General features: G+C 38.8%; 1 protein-coding gene across 1 annotated transcript in view; it reads right to left on the bottom strand.

Annotated features, from left to right (window-relative positions):
- cnnm2b (cyclin and CBS domain divalent metal cation transport mediator 2b) overlaps positions 1–21260 on the bottom strand; it is a 58288-nt gene that overhangs the window by 13723 nt on the left and 23305 nt on the right. Inside the window, exons 2-4 of the mRNA XM_079811574.1 lie at positions 11288–11431; positions 3114–3251; positions 249–418 (exon numbers count right to left, since the gene is read on the bottom strand). Coding sequence (XP_079667700.1) covers positions 249–418; positions 3114–3251; positions 11288–11431 — 452 coding nt within the window. The remainder of the gene's footprint in view (positions 1–248; positions 419–3113; positions 3252–11287; positions 11432–21260) is intronic.

Below are 21260 nucleotides of genomic sequence, written 5' to 3'. Positions count from 1 at the left end.
TTTAAACAACTTACTTTTACTACGAATTAGTTTTTTGCAAACGAAGGCTTTCAGTAATTCCTTTGGAAGCATGGCTGTCTTTCACAAAACTCACTAAACTAAACATTCTTCTTTCACGTAGGTACCTTAGCTGGTTTTCATACTGGGCGTGTTAAATACTTGCGAAAATCCCAGCTTGTTCTAGGCTAATAACCTCAATCCTTTCTCTCTATGCCCTCCACGGCCCTGGACCAAACAAACAAGCTGACCTGCAGGATGAGGATGAAATAGTCCACGGGCTTGTTGCGGTGGAAAAGGTAATGCTCGATGGCCTTCTTATTCTTCTCATTATATTTGACCTCCTGGATGACGTTGGGGTGCTTGAGGAGACGCAGAAGGATCTTTTCAGACATCTGGCTGGGACTGAATAATTCAACTTCTGTAAAGCAAAAGAAGACATGACATCATCTTCCTGTTCCTGTGGGTTTTTCGCAATTGAAATTGTTACCTCAGAACCATTCTAAACCATGTTTAAAGGTAACATTGCATTTCCAGGTTTCAAAACTTCACACGGTATATTAGTAAACCCTAGGTCATTTTTTTGGACGAATACAGCTTGTGGCAGGCAAACACACTGTTTTAATAACTGCTTAACCATCTGTGACACTGTTCTGACTGTTTTAAGTCTTCTGAAACATACAAAAGCAAAAACTAATTTTCAGTTCCGTTAACACCGTCAGCTTTCAACATTTGTTTTGTTCTCTCAAAAGCTGAAACTAAACTCAGAGCATGAAAGTTTCTGTGACTGTACAAAGTGTATGAATAAGCAATTGCTAAATGACTCACTTTAACATTGTTCTGTTTACAGTATCTGGGTCACCTGGCAGCTGGTTGCTCCTTGACCAGGGAACGCTAATAGTATAGTATGTGTTAATCAATGATTAGTGTAAGCCACAAGGGGAAAGTGCTCACCAAATCCCAGAATTACGTTTAAAGGGGAATACCACTCAGAATGTTTGGCATACCCTTTTTGTCTCTATTATACACAAACACCCTTGAGACCATTTAACAGCAGCTTGATGGATAGTAAGGGAAAGGAAAATGACTTGTAGGAGGTAGTGTCAAATGCCTGAAGAGTTCTGCAAGAATACAAGAATCAGCAATTCTACATTAGGTCTGCATTTATTTGATCTAATATTACAGCTCTCAGAAAAAAAGGTACAAAGCTGTTACTGGGGCAGTACCCTAAGGTACAAAAGCGAAAAGGTTCTGAGTGATATTAATTAATTACATGTACTTACTATAGTATTAGGGTAGGATTAGGGTTTGGTTGAAGGTTTGTTGCATGTAATTATGCATAATTTACTGTTATTACTATGGTAAGTACATGTAACATGGGCACTGTAAAATAAAGTGTTGCCGTACTTTAAAAGTACATATTACTACCTTAAGTGTACACAGCTTTTCACTTTTGTACCTTAGGGTACTGCCCCAGTGACAGCTTTGTACCTTTTTTCTGAGAGTGTAAAACATTTTGAAATAACTCTTTTCTATTTTAATATATTTTAAAAAGCAATTTATTCCTGTGATGACAAAGCTGAATTTGCAGCCATTAGTCTTCAGTGTCACATGATCCTTCAGAAATCATAATATGCTGATTTGCTGCTCAAGAAACATTTATTATTGTCAATGTTGAAAACAGTCACGCTGATTAAAATTTCTGTGGAAACGGTTACATATTTTTTTCAGGATTTTTGATGAATACAAAGTTGAAAAGAACAGCACACAAGTCTGTTACACTATAAATGTCTTTAGTGTCATTTTTGATTACTTTAATGCATCCTTACTGAACAAAAGCAACAATTTCATGAAAAAATGTTACTGACCCCAAACATTTAAACAGTAGTGTAAATGTCTACTATAAAACAGCTTACACAAAAAAAAGGATTACAGTTTCATGCAGAAACTGGTCAGTTGCAGTGGAAGAGGTAATGTGATAATATATATATATATATATATATATACACTGACATTAACACATTTATTCTATACATTATAAAAATAAAGTGCTTTCTAGGAAACACATATACCACAAAACAAAATGTGGTAGTTAGTTAGAGGGTCATAGGGGATCTCTGCTGTGAAAAAAAACAACATGTTTTTAATTCCTTCTTTCAGCTGTTAGCTGGCTTTTTCAGGGAGATTGAGATCATTCTTTTATACACTAATCAAGCAGTCTTTAAATATAGTCCAAACCTTAGTATAGAAACAACATCAACATCATGACTTCCACCAAAAACTGCCGAGATTTACCTATAAAAGAACGTTGCTTTAGTTGTTGGTTATGGTAAAAAGTGACAGTGAAGATTTTTACAATGTTCAAATAAATTCTGTTCTTTTCAACTTTCTATTCATAAAAGAATCCTGAAAAACATGTATCATGGAAACCACAAATTTTAAGCAAAACAACCATTTTCAACATTAATTATAATAAGAAATATTTTTCAGCATATTAAAATGATTTCTGAAGGATCATGTGACACTGAAGACTGGAGTAATGATGCTGAAAATCAGCTTTATTTTATTTGGTCAAATAAATGCAGCTTTGGTGAGCAAAAGATACTTTTTTCAAAAACTTACCGACTCCAAACTTTTTTAACGGCACTGTATGTTATTTATCTAATATGTATTATGTATATGTATATGCTTCTTACAATCTGGCTTAAAAAAAATATCTGTCAGTGCATTACAGCAACAAAAACTTTAACAATAGCAAAAATTCTACTCTGGCTTCTACACCAAATATTTTTCCTTTCTTGGAGAAACACACTTTATGAAACAAAAAAGTCAGAAAAGATGTTTTCTGTCAGCTGTTTGTAAAGTTATAATGTGCTCCAAGTCATTCTGCTATACACTAACCCAAACAAGCTGCTTCTTATTAAATGCAAACCTTAGAATGCAACACCCCCCACCCACCCCCCCCCCCTCCCTAAAAAAAGAAGGAAAGAAAAACAACAACACCATGGCACAACTTTCACCAAAAACCAGAGGCAAAGCTCTTCTGTGTGAGCGCCCTTACCATACTACAGTCACAGGACACTGGGGTAAATCAAGCAGCAATGCAGTACACTTGCCTGTTGCTAGGAAACGCAGAGTAGCCAGTAGAAGCTGAGGTGATATTTTAACCTTCATTTCATTGTCCATGTGCTTGAAAGCCGAGAAATCCTGCTTCCTCTCTCGATGGGTGATTTTCTTTTTTGTTTTGTTGTCGGCTGTCGGAAAAATGGGATGAAAGAGGAAGAATTTTTTTAAATGAAATTCTTGCCTAATATGTTTGTACAAATATTTATAATGATACCTAAAAAGGTTTTTGGGTAACACTTTACAACAAGGTTCCATTTGTTAACATTAGTTATCCACATTGGCTGCCATGAACAAACAATTAAAAATATTCTAAAGCATTTATTAATCATATTTCATGTTAATTTCAACATTTACTAATACATTATTGGAATCTATATTCATTATTTAATTAACCTTAGCTAACATGAACTAACAATAAACAGTTTTATTTTTATTAACTAACGTTAAAAAAAGATTAATAAATACTGTAACACTTGTATTACTCATTGTTAGTTAATGAATTTCCTCCTCAACACGACATCCTCAATACACTTGTCTCCGGCTGATCTTTCGAATATTCCTATCTAATAATTGCCTCATCGACACGCCATCTTCAATAAACCTGTCTCCGGCGTGATGACTACGATCTTTCGAATATTTCTATCTAATAATTGCCTCATCGACACGGCATTCTCAATAAACCCGTCTCCGGCGTGATGACTCAGATCTTTCAAAATATTTTGTCGTTATAGGTATAGCTGTATGATATATCATAAACATAAGATTGTGTCTAACCGCATGCTGCTATACATGTCATCTAGGCTTTCTGCGATAAGTCGTGTTGTCTGTGTTAAGCCACAACACAGATTACATCACTTGCCCACCATCGTTTTGATTTTTATAGAAATACAAATTATTTAGTTCAGTTAGAGAACAGACACTACAATTAAAAAACTGAACGTGTCTGCTTAATATAGCGTGAACCGAACGAGAGTCGCAGCACAGATCAGCAGGAGTCAAATCTCATTTATCACAAGCTGACTGACAAGATGATTTTTATTACTATAAAAAAGCTCAACTTTCATTGTAATTAATTTAAATTAAACACTTGTGCTGCTCTGCACCGTTATGCCTGTGCGGCCATGCACATTTTACTTTTGGTTTAGAATTAGCAATTTAAAAGCCCCTGCCGGTGATACCGGTGTTATCACACGTCGATTAACCGGTGGGAAAATGTCCTCACCCTCACATCATCCATCTCCATCTAATTTACTCTTTTTGTTTTCGCTCTTCTGATGGTTTTCAGCTTTCTCTTTCTGCAAATTGTATAGTTGTATAATGAACTTTAAAATGTTTCCAACGCAGCCTCTATTCTTTGCGAAAGTTCGATAAAAAGGCGCAAAGGAAACAAAAACCCATTATATACGACCATGCCAAAATCACAGAAATACAGATTCACACGGGACTATTATCACAGAACCTCTGTGTTCGGCGAAATATGGGAGGTCATTTGTAGGGGAATTATTACTTTAGAAACAGGGTTCGGATTCGGCCGAATATTGGGCTTTTTGACGGGGTACGGTTTCTGCCAAACCTCAGAATTTTTTTCCACCGAACCCGAACCCTAGGCTTGCACTATGCGCGCCCCGCTGGTCGAACGTAATGATGCCGCCATTGAAAGTGAAAATGGAACTCATGAACAGAAAACGTGGCAGTTTGCTACTTTAAGTCAAAAGAAGGCGATTCAAGTCGAGCTACATATTCAATTTGCAATGCCGCTTTGTCTCGTGATGACAAGGACCCTAAACAACAGCCTCTGTTAAAACATTTGCGTATGAAACATACAAGAGAATACGAGTTGTGTATGAAGGAATCTACAGACAGCAGCCAAAATGTATTTTATTTTACCGTGCAAACAGCCGCATATAGATCAGATAAAATATAAATAAAAAGAATAAAATACATAGGCCTACACTAAATATTTTTCACTTAAATAATTACCAAATTAAGATGACAAAACGAAAATACACTGAATCCGTAAGCTTTAAAGAACCGGAATCGTTTTTTTTTCCCAAATAAAAATAGAAGGCCTAGGCTACCTCAATCCACACCTTGTATGTTTTTTGTTTGTTTGTTTGTTTTTTAAGTAACATGTCTAAGTGATGTGGGTTAGTCTGGAGCGCAGCCTGTTGACAGTTAAACCCGCGGCAGAAAACAATCCTTCTGTCTCCGCAGCTCGCGAGCCTCGGCTGACAGCGCGCGCGCGCCTCCTGCGCTCTCCGTTGTGTGCTTCTTTTAAACGACAGAGGACGACTCGGGGTAATTGTTCTATAAACCATCAGGAAACAGCAGCGAGAAGAACATACACGTCAATGTTTACTTTAGTAAACTTGACCAAAACCACACTATTAAAAGCCTTAAACAAGGCTTCAGATGGACCTGATGTCCCGGGAATACAGAGATAACGCCTCGCTAGAGTGGCCAGCCTCGGGAAGCGCCGTTCATTTGCTTTCCACCAGTCAGGAGCTTGTCCTACTGCTGTATTTTTCTGTCGAAATGGTCCCACACAGAAAGCTTTTCCATTGCTTCATTTTGAGAGATATATCTGGTTTGTGGTTGCACATGTCGACGCACTCCATGAGTGAACAAATAACGCTATACAGCATATTTTTCTTAACCATGCATCAAAAAACAAACAAACAAAAAAGCGTTAAAAACTGGTAACTGGTAGTATTAATCTGTCAAAGTTCTTACTTTCGGTTAACGGTTAAATGGTCAATAGCATCCCTACATTGCTGTGGACGTTGTTTACTTCATTAATGTGTTTACTGTAATAATGGACTGAGGATGGGAGAAGGATTTGGTATTCGGTTTCGGATTCGCCCGAATATTAACCAGTGGATTCGGTATTCGCCCGAACCCCAAAAATCTGGATTCGGTGCATCCCTATTTAGAAATTACAGATATTGCCGATTCGCCCAGGATTAAGATCACAGACAATCATCGCGATTATTACAAATGATTAGAGGTCACCAGGTAATACTAATCCCGTGCGAATAGTGTTTAAGATTAATAAATTATGTAGAAGTATTATTCATTTTAACTAAAGTAGTTTGGTTATGGTTCTCTGATGAGTGAGACGATGAGTGAGACATCTTACTATGGGAAATGCCTCTGGCTTGGACATCCGTGAAGCCCTATGCAGTCACACCTATCAGGCCAGCGCTCCCGTGAAGCCCCACCCCATCCTATATAAACAGCAGCACTGGCCCAAAATGGCATACTTTACAGCTCTTCTGAGCGGATGAATAAGAGGCCTTCTGGTGAGATGTCTTACTCATTTCCCTCAGAGAACGGAGGTTACAACCATAACTCTATTGGTCGACTCGTTTGACATCTCGCTATAGGATATAGAAAACGCCCAATATTCAGGCCCTCTTCTGGCCATATTTGCCCGATATCTCATGAACCATCTCTGGGTGGAGCTTCCATTCCCCTAGGTCAGGGTTCCTCGAATACAGCCCTGGTCCTGCAGTGTTTAACTCAAACCATGCTCAAACTCGCTTACCTTCAATTTTCTAAGAACTCTGAAAGCTTTGACTAGCCTGTTCAGGTGTGTTTGATTAGGGTTGGAAATAAACTATGCATGGATTTAAGGAACCCTGCCCTAGGTGATGATTCCCCATCGACAACAGGTCCACCCCGATATTTACTAGGCCTGGAACGTGTCTCGCTCTGAGGGACGCAAGGGTTTCTAGTTCCATAGCAGCACTCCCCCTTACCAGGGCATGCAGATTTCTCGAGCAGATGCCTCCATGCCTGTTTATATAAGCAACCAATGTTGTGTTGTCTGACTTGACTAAAGGCCCGTTCACACCAAGAATGATAACTATAAAGATAATGATATAGTTCTAAAAATCGGTCTCAGTTTTAAAGAATAGCAGAGTTCACGCCACAGCTATAATGAGAACTAGAGCCCGACCGATATGGGTTTTTGGGAGCTTATACCAATACTAATATTAAGGAGTAAAAAATTCTGATACCGATATATCGGCCGATATTCTTTATGTGTATATGGTACAGTACCAGCCAAAACTCTTCGTTAAAAACACGATTTTCTCAGCTTTTTCTTCAAAATGTTGCTTTTTTTTCATGAAACGTACCCATATTCAATTGTTGATAAAAAAGAATGCATGAAGCTTGAATAAAACAGAGGCTCTGTTCTTTTTTTGTTGATATATTGCATGTTCAGATATTCATACAACAAGATATTCTGTGGGCCATGAAACTTCAATGCTGGCGGTGACTGGCAAATTTCATGTTTATGTTATGATAATACTCGACAAAATCGGCATTTTGACTTCATTTTGTGTGAATATTTGCGCGCTGTGAGACGCGTGGACATGTTTTGGCATGCGTTCATATCAGTGGGATATCTGCGTCATATACGCCAATGCCAATATATCTGCGACAGGCACATATCGGCCGATAAAATCGGCAGACCGATAAATTGGTCGGGCTCTAATGATAACAGCACAGAGAAACGATGTCGATGGAATCACTTTCAGAACGATTGTATCCAGCTGATGAAAGATAAAAACATTGACAACCAATCAGAATCCATCCTGCAGTAAACTTCTTGTGCAGACATCTGGAGGGATTTCATTTCAGAGAAGCAGTATATCTCTCATGAACAACAGTCCCAAAGGCTATGACTGCAATGACTGAAGCCATGAATCCCAGTCGTATCATACAAAGCCAAAAAGAGAATGTCGTTTACAGGCGAAACTGATTCACACAGTTCCATAAACTCTTCCTTCTCTGCTCTGAGAGGGTTGCCCAGTAAGTTATTTAGGTTCAAAACAAGAAATACCACTGATTGTGTTGGGTTTAATGAGATCTTCTTCTGGTTCACTAGTACGAACCCAAGATAATTAAAATGTATTAATACTGCCCTTGTATGCAGCTCCACCATCTCCCTTGATCTGGCACTTATTAACCATAGATATGCGTCGTCGTCAAGATATGCTAATATCCTTATGCCCTACTGTCTCAATGCTGTCAATGTTGCTTCCACACATTTTGTGAAAAGCACTGTGCAAGTGAAAGACCAAACGTGAAAACCCTGAACTCGTATGTTGTTCATTTGAATGCAAAGCTCAGAAATGGTCTGTGTTGGGAATGGGTCTGGATGTGAAAATATGCATCCTTAAGATCGATTGAGTTGAACCAGTCTCCCCACTTTACAGAATGAAGCAGGGATTTATGTGTCAGCATTCTGAACTTGTATTTCCTCAGGTATCCGTTTAAAACTCTGAGGTCCAGAATAAGGCGTATGCCTCACCCCTTCTTTGGAATAAGAAAATACTGACTGAAGAACCCCTTCTTTGATTCCTCTGCCGGCATCAACTGAATTGCTTGTTTGAAAAGGAGAACATTTATTTCCTGTCTCAAAACGTTTGCTTTCTCTTCCTGCACTTTTGACTGTCCCGGGGGTGTACCCGGGGGTTTTCTAGCAAATTGCAGTCTGTACCCCCCCATTTTGGTTTGTGCTTAATAACCACTTTAAGTCTGTGCAAGAAAGTGCGACAGGCTCTCTACCAGTACTGTAGATGGTGTTCTGAACAATAGTTTCTACAGGGTGCTTGGTGTATAACAGTATTGATGAAAATTAGGGGGTGTGCGATATATATATAGTCTATAATATCGCAATTGTTTGTTTTAAGGATGTGCAATCTAATATTATGTCCCTCAATTTGTATGCGCATTTAGAGTGCAAACTCTCACTGCTAGATTTGCTAAATTAAAATGCAGTAAAAAACAGCTCTTTATTGAGTATTTGTTAAGCAATCACATGGAGAGCGCTGTTTCCCCCCAGATATTGCAAAAATGTGATATTGATTTTATAGAACAGTTCAATAAACAAGAGCTTAATATTAAATGACTTACATTAAAATATATTTCGCCAATGAAAATAGTTCTAAACAAAGCCACAGCAGAACTGTTTTGTATCTCTCAGCAACAAGCGGTGTTTCATTACTGAATGAATCAATCAGTTTGTACGAATTGGCTGAATGAATGATTCAACGACTCACTCAATAAGAAAGTCAATGGGTAAATTCCAAATGTAAGTGAGCATCCCTATGCCCCACTCACTCCGAAGGGCAGAGCCCTTGAAGTAGTCACTTTGGAGGGAGCATGGTACTTGTGTGTCATAATGATGTCGTTTGGAACGCACTTGGCGAAGGAAGCATTGAAAGACCACATAATTCCCTCATTATCTTCACCTGGAATGTAACCATGACAAAGCTAGGCAATGAAAACAGGAATATCGTATTATTGCTGTTAATATGACAAATAAATGTACATTTATAATGAAGTTTTTTAAATATGCTTTATATGTGTGTGTGTGTGTGTGTGTGTGTGTGTGTGTGTGTGTGTGTGTGTGTGTGTGTTGCCTATATGCTCTTAACTTTTTAAGTTAAGCATTAAACACATTTCTTACCTATGGAATGCATGACGAAAATGTGTCTATATATCACAACAAAACAAAATAGCTTGAATTATTCTTTTTAATATGTTAGCTCCATCTCGCCCACCATATCTAAATTTAAAATGAATCATGAGGATTTGCCACCCTGGGTCACGACCATAAATGTGTTACACACCCTGCTGCTGTCTGCCTCTGTAAGGTAACCCAGGGACTCTGTTTGGAGAACAAACATATCTTCCTCGCTCTCATCTAACAGATCATCAGAGGCAAGGACGGAAACGTAATAGTCACCCAGTAGGACCTTCAGGAATGGTTTGATTTCCACCTCGAAAGCAACCGGTTCCCCAAACACATCCGAAGGATTAAGCTGGCCAGCCTAACTTGTCATTGACAAAGGAGATTCTATTTTCTCTGGGGATGCCGTGCTGTCTATCCCCTGTGAGGGATCGCGACACACGTCCTGTACAAACACTTCTGCGCAGCACTCCAGGTGAAAGTTTACTGCACTGCTTACAGGAGATTGGTGTCTGTAATGCTTGGGCATGCTCTGGGCCCAGACATGCCGGGCATACCACGTGCGGATCCTTAACTGCAATAGTAATTCCACATCCACCATGACAAGTGTGAGAAGGTGCTCTGGACATGTTAGACTTCATAGAAGAAGTCATGTTCAACTGGTGAGTTCATTTTTTGTCTATTATACCATATGCTTGGTTAAGCATTACACTACACTTCTTTTTTTATTTGGCCTTACACCCTTTGACAAGTGGTAGCTTGTATTTTGGACAGTTTAGTCTTACCAAACTAAGACTAAGTGTACTGAAAAAAGGACTCAAGCTTTGGGCCAGTGCAGCTGTTTATATAGAATGGGGTGGAGCTTCCCGGGAGGCGTAATTGCATAGGGCTTCACAGATGGCCCCACAAGAGATGTTTCCCATAGTGAGATGTTGAACTAATGTTAACTAATGAAACCTTATTGTAAAGTGTTACCATAAAAGGTAAACACTTTTTATAATGTCAATCTATTCAAATGGAATTACATAAAACTGTACTAAAGTAAGGGCCAGATTTATTAAACAGGGGATTAGCTAGAGACCGCAATTCCAAAAAAGCGCCAAAGGGAGTGGAAAGTTCTGCGCCTGATACACAACATAAAAGAATACACGTCGACACGCAAATTAAAGAATACAGACGCAGCCGGATAATTTCCAGAATGACCAACGCATTCTACCAAGAGCATTGCAAATTAGCATCTGGTTAAGACATGCTTTTTTGTGCGGTAAATAATTTTATTTTATTCATTTTAATACTCTCCTCTCATAAATGTTGCGTCTAAAAGGGAAACTCCAACAACTGTATGCAATAAGGTCAGCCTCAAAAATGACTGTCCATGCCTTTTCAAGGCTATGTTTTCACTGCGTGTCTTTAGTAAATCCTGACAGTTGTTTTTTAACACCAATGCCAAAAGAGGGTTTGCGCTGACGTAACTCTGACACTAAAAGTACTAAATGGGGAAAATGCAACATATTTTAACAAGCTAGTATTGGATAACTATTTAATAAGACATTAGATACAGGACAAAATACGCATTTCTCCATGACACTGTCATTTTACATGATTTTACACTTTGCACTTTTTAAACTGCTCTTTGTAAAAACACATGCATAAGTACATGACATTCATGGCACATACTATATAAGTCTGTCTCATCCAGGATTTCAGACTTGATGATTTCTTCAATGACATCCTCCAGGGTGATAATGCCAAGAACTTCGTAGAATGGGTCGCCTTCTCCTTCGTTGTTAACCCGTTGGACTATTGCCAGGTGAGATTTACCTAGGAAATAATAGATTTGTTTAGAGGTTGATTAGAGGTCGCACACCATTCTTGATTTAAAACAGTTTAAGCTATTTGTAAATAAAGGAACATTTAATGTGTTTTTTTGACCCATTTCAACAGTTTTCCTCCATAAATCCAAAGTCAGTGGGGTCCAAAACAACACTGGACCCCATTGACTTTCATTGCCTTTCAAAATTCTGACAAAAGTCAATGTGTAACTGCTGTTTACAGGCTGATTATGGTATTAGCATCAATCAACAATCCTATTGTGCTTTCAACACTAAATCTTAACAAATTATCAAACATATGTACTGTACCTGTACAACCAACACTCTAGAGTATCTCAGAGCATCAATGACATGAAGCCAAAAACTCAAAAGTCTGACCCTGTTTCCCAAAACACTGAAGTGTTTTGTCTTTGATATTGAAGGTCTAGAGGTCTAGAGTAACTGGGTTCAGTCTCAAAATATTGTGTATTGTGTCTTTGAACAAAAGTAGTCCAGTCTTGGTGAGATATCTCCACTGGAGTGGACAAACATGTCATAACCATTGTGCTGTCTAAAAAACTTTAAAAGAAAGATTGAATGAGCTCCTGCTCCTGATAATTGGTGTTTATTTCAACTAAATGAAAACTGTCTGAAACCCTGTAAAAGGACGAGGGTGAACCTTGCAGGTTTCTCCTGAAACTTTAATACATAGCCCAAAGACAAAAGTGAAAGCCTCTTTTTGTGTATACTGTCAAGAAAAACACCAAACAAATTCTTTGCCTTTTCTCAGCTTGTGAACTTTTAGAAGGAATTTTCCAGAGGGCCAGGCTAATATTAGCCCTGAAATGAAGTTTCCATTCCACTTGGGCAATATTCTCACCAAAGCGACTGCTGGGTGATCTGATCTGTCTCAGAGCTGGTCGTTTATATGCAGATGGCCATTTGCTGAAATACTAGGAAGCCTGGGACGCACTTGTGGCAAACCCCATGACAACACACAAACAATGATTGGATATAAATCTCTGCTTAAGGAGTGTGGCCTTAACTTGAGTGTGTGTACCTTCTTTTCCTTATTTTGCCACTGCAATGACTTCAATGAACCTAGGCATGTAGCTTGATTCACTAAACATCCAGGAATATGTGGGAACTATTGTACACACTATTGTGTGTGTGTGTGTGTATATATATATATATATATATATATATATATATATATATACAGTGCCCTCCACAATTATTGGCACCCCTGTTAAAGATGTGGTCGTGGACTTCTAAAAATTCTCCTTTTTTTTAAACAACATAGAACCCAAATGCAAAAAAAGACAAAAATCCAACCTTTCATTTTATTACATTACTTTGGTGGTAAAAAAAAAAATCACACATTTAGAAAAAAAAAAACTTGAAATCATGTGTCCCACAATTATTGGCACCCCTGATGTTAATACTTTGTACAACCCCCTTTTGCCAACAAGACAGCACTTAATCTCCTCCTATAACATTTCACAAGATTGGAGAACACAGAGAGAGGGATCTTTGACCATTCTTCTTTGCACAATCTTTCTAGATCATCCAGTGTCCTGGGTCCTCTCTTATGCACTCTCCTCTTTAGCTCGCCCCACAGGTTTTCAATTGGATTGAGGTCTGGGGACTGAGATGGCCATGGGAGGACCTTGAGTTTGTGACTGCTGAACCATTTTTGTGTAGATTTTGCCACATGTTTTGGATCATTATCCTGCTGAAAGACCCAATGACGACCCATCTTCAGCTTTCTGGCAGAGGCCATCAGGTTTTTATTTAAAATGTCCTGGTAGTGCAAAGCGTTCAGAATGCCATGCACCCTAACAAGGTTCCCAGGGCCTTTGGAAGAGAAACAGGCCCACAGCATCACAGATCCTCCACCATACTTCACGGTGGGCATGAGGTGCTTTTCGGCATACTCATCTTTTGTCTTACGCCAGACCCACTTAGAGTGTTTGTTGCCAAAAAGCTCAATCTTAGTCTCATCTGACCAAAGCACACGATCCCAGTTGAAGTCCCAGTACCGCTTAGCAAACTCCAGACGTTTACGTTTGTGAGTGTTAGTGAGAAAAGGCTTTTTTCTTGCATGCCTCCCAAACAGCTTGTTGGCATGTAGAGAGCGTCTGATGGTTGTTTTGGAGACTTTGTGACCCCAAGATGCCACTCTTTGATGCAATTCTGTGACAGTGAGCTTAGGACATTTTTTTACTTCTCTTACCATCCTCCTCACTGTGCGTTGTGGCAAGATAAACTTGGGACCTCTTCCAGCCTTGTTTGTCACTGTTCCAGTTGTTTTAAACTTCTTAATGATTCCTCTGACTGTAGATACGGGTTAAGGTTAAGTTAAGGCGAGTGGCTATTTTCTTGTAGCCATTGCCTGACTTATGAAGGTCGACACACATCTGCCTTACTTGAATGGTGTGTTCTCTTGTCTTTGCCATGTTGACAAATGGGTAAGAGAATTAGGCCTCTGTGTCACGTAATATTTATACCCCAGGGAAACAGGAAGTCATGAATTACTAATTAAAAGTTCCTAGATACCCTGACCAACTTTAGCAACTACAGAAAAATATATTTAAAAAAAAATCAATAAAAATTTTCAGAGGAATTGTTAGGGGTGCCAATAATTGTGGGACACATGATTTCAAGTTTTTTTTTTTTTTCTAAATGTGTGATTTTTTTTACCACCAAAGTAATGTAGTTAATGTAACTTGTACTTTTTCTCTTTTTTTTGCATTTGGGTTCTATGTTGTTTAAAAAAAAAGGAGAATTTTTAGAAGTCCACAACCACATCTTAAACAGGGGTGCCAATAATTGTGGAGGGCACTGTATATATATATATATATATATATATATATATATATATATATATATATATATATATATATATATATATATATATATATATATATATATATATATATATATATATATATATAACCACACAAAAAATATGATTATTAAAGATAACTGAACTGTCTTATTATAATTTAATTTAAAAAATAATTAAAACATTTTTTTGAAAAATAAAGTAATTTCATTCTCATTTTATTCATACTCAAAGGTTACTTAGACTGATGACCTGATCTGAAATTCTTATCCAAACTCATCTGCACAACACTATAAACTAAATCTAATTTAAGGTCAGATAAACCTAGTCAGTTAAATGACTAAACCTCAAAAGAAACACTTACTAGGAAACAGAGTTACACTAGATCTAAAGGGGGATTATGTGATATGTGACAATGAAGTAGCATGATGGCAAAGGTTACCAGTGTTACCACAGTAAACAACTCCTCAAGATAGTATTTAAATAATATCATTCAATCCTTTGTATGCAAGTGGAAATGAATCACCCTAAAGAGAGGACGTAAGAGCAAGGGTCAAGGGGTAGTAGAAGTCACAAGACTAAATAAATAAGTGCTCAAGCATTAAATCTCAGCACAAAAAGAAGGGTTTATTCAGGCCACAGTGGAAAAAAAAACATGTTTACTCTATGTATTTTCCTTCATAAGTTCCCTTGAGTACACCATATCTCACCCCTTCAAGGAAACAAGAATATTAGCTTCTCCTCTGTTCTCTACAGGGATTATTTCTATCCCAATGTAGAGGGAAAAAAATAAAACAAAATGTTTTATTCTGAGGATAGGTATGCTTTTTTTAAAATCACTGCAGTTGTTTCTAATAATCTGTTTGAATAATGGAAGATGCAGACAGACATATTTGCAATTAAATCGGATGCCATTAGTGGTACAGAAATATGCACAACAGCTTTAATGTTGCTTTGACACTTTTTATATTGAACATTATTGGGCAAAAAAGTCCATTACAGTGTAGCAATATATAAAGCACTGCTCACAAAGGAGTCACTTTCAAACCTAGCAAGTGGAATCTATTGCGAAATTTTCATTGTGAAATATTTTGCGCTCACAGGAATTCCTAAATAGTGTGAATTCCTATTGAAATTGGATTTTACCCCTGAAAATTTGCTGAACAATGGCAAATTTGATCGCACCTTAATTCTTAATACTGATATTCAGGAAAAACTAAAAACATAGAGAACTTAAAGCAGACATGCACAATACAAAATCTAAACTTTTTTGAAAGTTTAATACTGTACATGACATTATTGTGAGATCCAGACTTCAATCATTTTATTTCAAATGTATATATCATGATTGCGAGTTTATATCATGTAAATGCAACTTCATTCCTCATAATTGTGACTTTATATCTTATACTGTAACTTATTTAAAGTTTATCTATGATTACATGTTATATTTCTTACTCTGTGTGCTTTGTATACAGCGGTGTACAGTAACAAAGTAATTTTACTTACTGTATTTAAGTAAGCACTTAAGTTTTTCCAAGTATCTATACAGTGATTTATTCAGTTTGAAATATGATGAACAATATGTTTTATGAAATGTAGTGGAGTAAAAAGTATGATATTATGCTTTGGAATGTATTGAAGTAAAAATATACATTTCCCAAAATAAAACTTCACACCAATATCATTGGTTGACGCAGTGTGATGATGTCACACAGAGCGCCAGAGTATATCAATAAGAGCAGAGCTAACAGACATAGCCTATGCTAAGTTCATAGCACCACACCCGTCAGCTAAACCAGGCGAAGATGAAATATAGAGATTAAATATCTACATACGATTCCAGACCTAAGCACAATCCTAGGAGAGCAGCGGACCAAAGGGAGCATGCAAATGAGCATGCTCTGCCCTACTTGAACACCCAGTTTATGAACTGGGGAGGGTATCAGATTCCATCTGCCAAGCTCATCATAGGAAGGATCAACCTTAACCAAGTAGAATGGAAAGAAATTGGACCACCCAGGAGAACAATTATATTTAAACTCCTATAGAATAAAACTAGGAAGGACTACAAGTCCATCTGCCCAGCTCAACCTCACAGCCAAATTCTGGAGTGCAGCCTTGATTAAAAACTTCAGTAGAAAAACTGGAGAAGGAGGCAAGTGAAAAATAGTTTTCATTTGATCTTAGTTTCATCTGTCAACTGTACCACCCATTCTACTGAAGAGTCTGCAAGGCTGTAGCCTTACTATGTATCCATTCTGAAGAAGGCAAAAGATTAATGTGTGGGTTGCTTCATGACTCAACCACCTCAACCTTCATCCGTACAGCTCTACTTTAAAAAAAAATTAACATATTGCTCTACCCATTAGGAAGTGAGCATAAGCCCTAACATAACCAATATTCCTATCTATCCTATCTATTCACCTGTCAGCTCCACCTACTGGATATCCGTCAGAGAGCACAGCCCTGCTTATGTCTTTTACAATACACTGGGAAGGGCAAGAGACTCATCGGGCCTACATAAAGCAGTTCTTTTTACTCGGCTTTGATACCAGATGAAGGGCTAACAAGGTGAAAAAATGGCCAAACTGAAGTCTGGACCACATCAACATGCCTAATCCATCTCAAGTCCTAATAAAGACTGGATAAGAAAGGTCTTGAGTGTCAAGCTCAACCCAACAGATATCCATGAGGAGCATAGCCTTTCTTAGAAACCAAAGGATTGGGGAGTGCAGCCGATGAGAGAGCTGGACGGATTTTTCCGAAATAGTCCACTTAATACTCATCATATAGTAAGCTCCTGATGTGCATAGTAAGGAAAAGAGAAGGGTGAGAGCACAAATTTTATCTAGCTCAATTGCCCATCTTTCCCTTCCTTCTTGCCGAAATCACAGCCCTCAGGTCGGATTTCGGCTTCCTCCCAGCTCGGCGCCTCTTCCCCCTACTCCTCGGAGTTATGAATCTCACCTTCTGCTCCTTTCTCCTAGCCTGACAAGCCAGACCCACATCAAGATGAAAACCATTGACAGGGCTCAATCCGAGGGGCGGGATAAACGGTTGTCTTTCAAATTCCCTCTGCACGCAATTGGATAGCGCCACAACCAACCGAGGTGGAGCTAACGTTAGTTGACAGATTAAACTCTGAATACATCTTCCTTTCTTACGAATGACTTAAGTGCCGTTCTTTGTTCTTTCCTCAAAGAAAAGCTTAACTCCAAGTCTTCCAGAGTAGCGGCCAAAACCGATTTGAAAGACGCTGGTCATCAGCTTCTTTGTTTACCTGTAGCACGCAGAATCTCCACAACTCCGCTCCGTCATTATGTTAAGCCCGCCCACCGACTCTACACATGCTGTGATTGGCCTGACCAAAGTTTGTTTTTTCCAGCTCTGAGGTCTACCGAGAGTTGCTAGACTACACTCGCGGCAAAATAAATTTTCCGCCACTAGGGTGCATCTAGATTTCTAGGCTACCTCTCTCCAAGAACTCGTTCAAACAGAAGGAGCAGAAGCAACTTTTTTGAAGACAACCGACTGCACTATCACCTCCCTGAACTTCTCCACCGAAAAGCTAATGCGAGACTGGGGTCTTTTCACTCTCCTTAATGCCCAACAGGTTAAGCTACAAATGCCTCTCTGTCGCCACTATTGCCACAATGGATAGGCTCCTTAATGCCCAACAGGTTAAGCTACAAATGCCTCTCTGTCGCCACTATTGCCGCAATGGATAGGCTGATGGAGTGGGCTGCCTGTTGGAGGGCCAGGTCTGTGGCTATGCTCAGTTCAGCAACTGCCTTAGGGGATAGACCCTCACCCTGGTACAGGTATTTGAGTAGGTCAGCCTGGTATGCCTGCAGCACCATCGGGATGTTGCCGCATACTACTGGCCAGCCTAGGATGTTATCTTGCATGGCTTGGATGGCAGAAGGGGAGCATTCAGTGACAAAGTCCCCGGGGAGCCAAATTCTCTTAAACCAGGGGTAGGCAAGTTCGGTCCTAGAGAGCCGCTGTCCTGCAGAGTTTGACTCCAACCCTGAAAAACCCTCACCTGCCTGTAGCTTTAGTAATCCTGAAGACACTGATGAGCTGGTTCAGGTGTGTTTAATTAGGGTTGGAGCTAAACTCTGCAGGACAGCGGCTCTCTAGGACTGAACTTGCCTACCCCTGTCTTAAACTCAAGGCATCCGTCCATAACCCTGCTTACACATCCCCTCGATATTTGCATAACTCAAATTTGAAGGAACTATGTGAGCAGATAAAATGTGGTTCCACAAACCCGCCACCTCAGCGTGCAGGTCTGAAAGAAAGGGAAGGCACACTGGAGCTGGAGACTTATGAACTGGTATCTTTCATCTAAGCGGCCACGGACAATCTCGCCAATTCAAACTTAGTCGAAACATGACGCGAGTCATAAGCTCCAATAACTCACCGTATGCAAGCCTTTGATTGGAGGGGAGAGTATCAGATTTAGATGTAATGTCTGTTACTGACTTCATATCTAGTTCCTCGGAACCAGAATCGAGCAAACTGCTCTCATCCAACCAGGAACAAGCCACTACACAGGCTTCCGGGCCAGATCCAAGAGCTGCAGAGCTAGCCAGAGAAGTGAGGGAGACCCCTTCAAGCTCCTCTGATAGCTCCATCAGAGATGCATCAGAGATGCAAAGGCCCAAACCGCAAGGCTCAGAGGCTTCACTCCCATCACTCGTGAAGAGAGTCACGGTTTACATAGCTCCTAAACAGATGGCACACATCTCATGTGCATCGCCTGGTGTAATATAACGTATACATTTTTTTCTTTCTCATATCCTATTTTTATTTTCCTGCCTCCGTTGAACTAACTCCTGACAAACACGAGACTTTTTCCACACACAATCACACTGCTAACTGAAGACAATGAAGCTGATGTTTGTAGGCACCCTATTTAAGCACTTATTTATATCGCACTGAAGTTACACGTGCCTTAGTTCTGTGAGGATGTGTCCCCATAGCGTCAGCAACTAACGCAATTGAAGAGCGCGCACTCACACCAGGCTAATGTTGACAAGAGAGGAAAGTTCATTTTTCTGTATTAAACTTTTTATTTCGTAACGAGTTATGAACATATAATGTTGGAATAATGACACAAACATAGCCTGGCTACACCATCTCATCTTGACAGCGTTTGTCCTGGGCTTCAACTGCGCCTTTTTCTGAGGTGATTCTTACACTTAACAACAAACAATAAATAGCTTTTATAAAACTGTATAAGTCCTGGTGGCCGTTGAGAGTTGCCATGGCAACGGGGAACATTCAACAGTGTTTCCCACACATAGACTAATTCGTGGCGGTGCGCCACAGAATCAACACCGGCCGCCACATATTGCATGTCGTTATTCTTCTTCTTTTTTTTTACTCTATTTAAAACACGCGTAGTATTCGTTCAGCCGCATTTCCTTTCCTTGCTTTCTCGCGGTCACTCACGCGCGTCTCTCGCTCTCAAATGGCCAAACCTGCTTTTGATATAAAACATAGTCTAAGCTTTTACAATTTCTAAAGTTTTAATTCGAAATTCAAACAATAAATAGCGTTTTGGCGCTAATGTGGCAGCTAAAGCCAGAGGTGTTGAAAAACAGAGTTATGACATGCTCTCATCTCCCGGCGGTGCGCGCGGTCACGTGGTTCACGGAGCTCTCAATAGTTCCAAACAAACCAGCGCTGTGTCAATACATTTGAATGGATAGACGACAGTTTCACTATTCAGGTATTTGCAGCAATTCTTGGTAAACAGTACAGCATAGTGTGCATTGATTACGTCAACCATATTTACAGTATCATTTTATTAGGGAGAGTGATGGAGATGCAACATTGTTAACATTAATGTTAATGTTTTTCTTGTATTTAGCCCTCAGGTATTCCTTACTAATTGGTCACACTCATACTCATTGATGGTCAAATGTGACTATACACCTTAACTATTTTTCAATTAAATAAATGTTCTATATTTTAGTTTAATAATATTTATTGAATACTTCGAGGAGACTTTTGGTACTAAATAGGCCTACTATTTGTGCAATAATTATGGTCCATTAATGATTCAATGACATCAATGTTTTTCTTCTAATATTTTTCTTATTTATATTACAATTAGTGTAATTAACAAATTACAGTAACAGTAACAAAGAGGCAAATTAGAGTCATTTTGTGGCTGGAAAAATAATACATTTAATTTGTAATGCCATGGTTTACCCACTATAGGTGCCTGTACGGCTCTTTAATAAATAAACATGTATCTAGTTGCTCAAAAAAGTATTGCAGATCATAACTGCTTACTTATTTTTAGGTTTTGCATTTGAATACATATAGACATGATCAAACACTAGATTTCTTTAAATGTGAAATTTTAAAACATTAATAACTTACATCCTAATATTTTTTAATGATACTTATATAAGCACACACAAGTGAATATTAATAATTGCGAGCAAATATAATTTAACCCAAGAAAAGTTTAAAGCTGTTCGTTTTGAACAATGTGTCTAATGTAGAGAACTGTGTTTAGTATTTTGCAAAAAGTTTGTTTTACAATTGCAAACTGAGTGTAAAGCATATAATGTGCTTGCTGTTTTGCAGACTTGGTCTGAAGATAAGGTAAATGAGTGAATGGTTTCACTACGTGGGTACTTGAGTACGACTCTTAGGGCCCTATCATACACCCAGTGCAATGCGACGCCAGGTGCAATGCAAGTATTTTTTGCTAGTTTCAGCCCGACGCAGTTATCATTTTCACGTCCAGCGCCACATTGTAGCAAATGCACTCATGTCCATCTTTCCGCCCATGGCCGTGCTGATCTGAAAATGAAGTGTGTTCAGGCATATTGTTGGCGCATTGCTATTTTAAGGCAACTGAATTCGACTGTGCCATTGACCAACAAAAACCTGGTCTGAAGTCAATAGTCAAAAGTCGCAGTATTGTGTGTGTTATTTAAAGAGCGAGTAATATGCGCCTATA

Source organism: Gobio gobio, assembly GCF_949357685.1.
Source record: "Gobio gobio genome assembly, chromosome: 3".
Taxonomy (NCBI): Eukaryota; Metazoa; Chordata; class Actinopteri; order Cypriniformes; family Gobionidae; genus Gobio; species Gobio gobio.
This window is presented reverse-complemented; position numbering and strand designations above follow the sequence as displayed.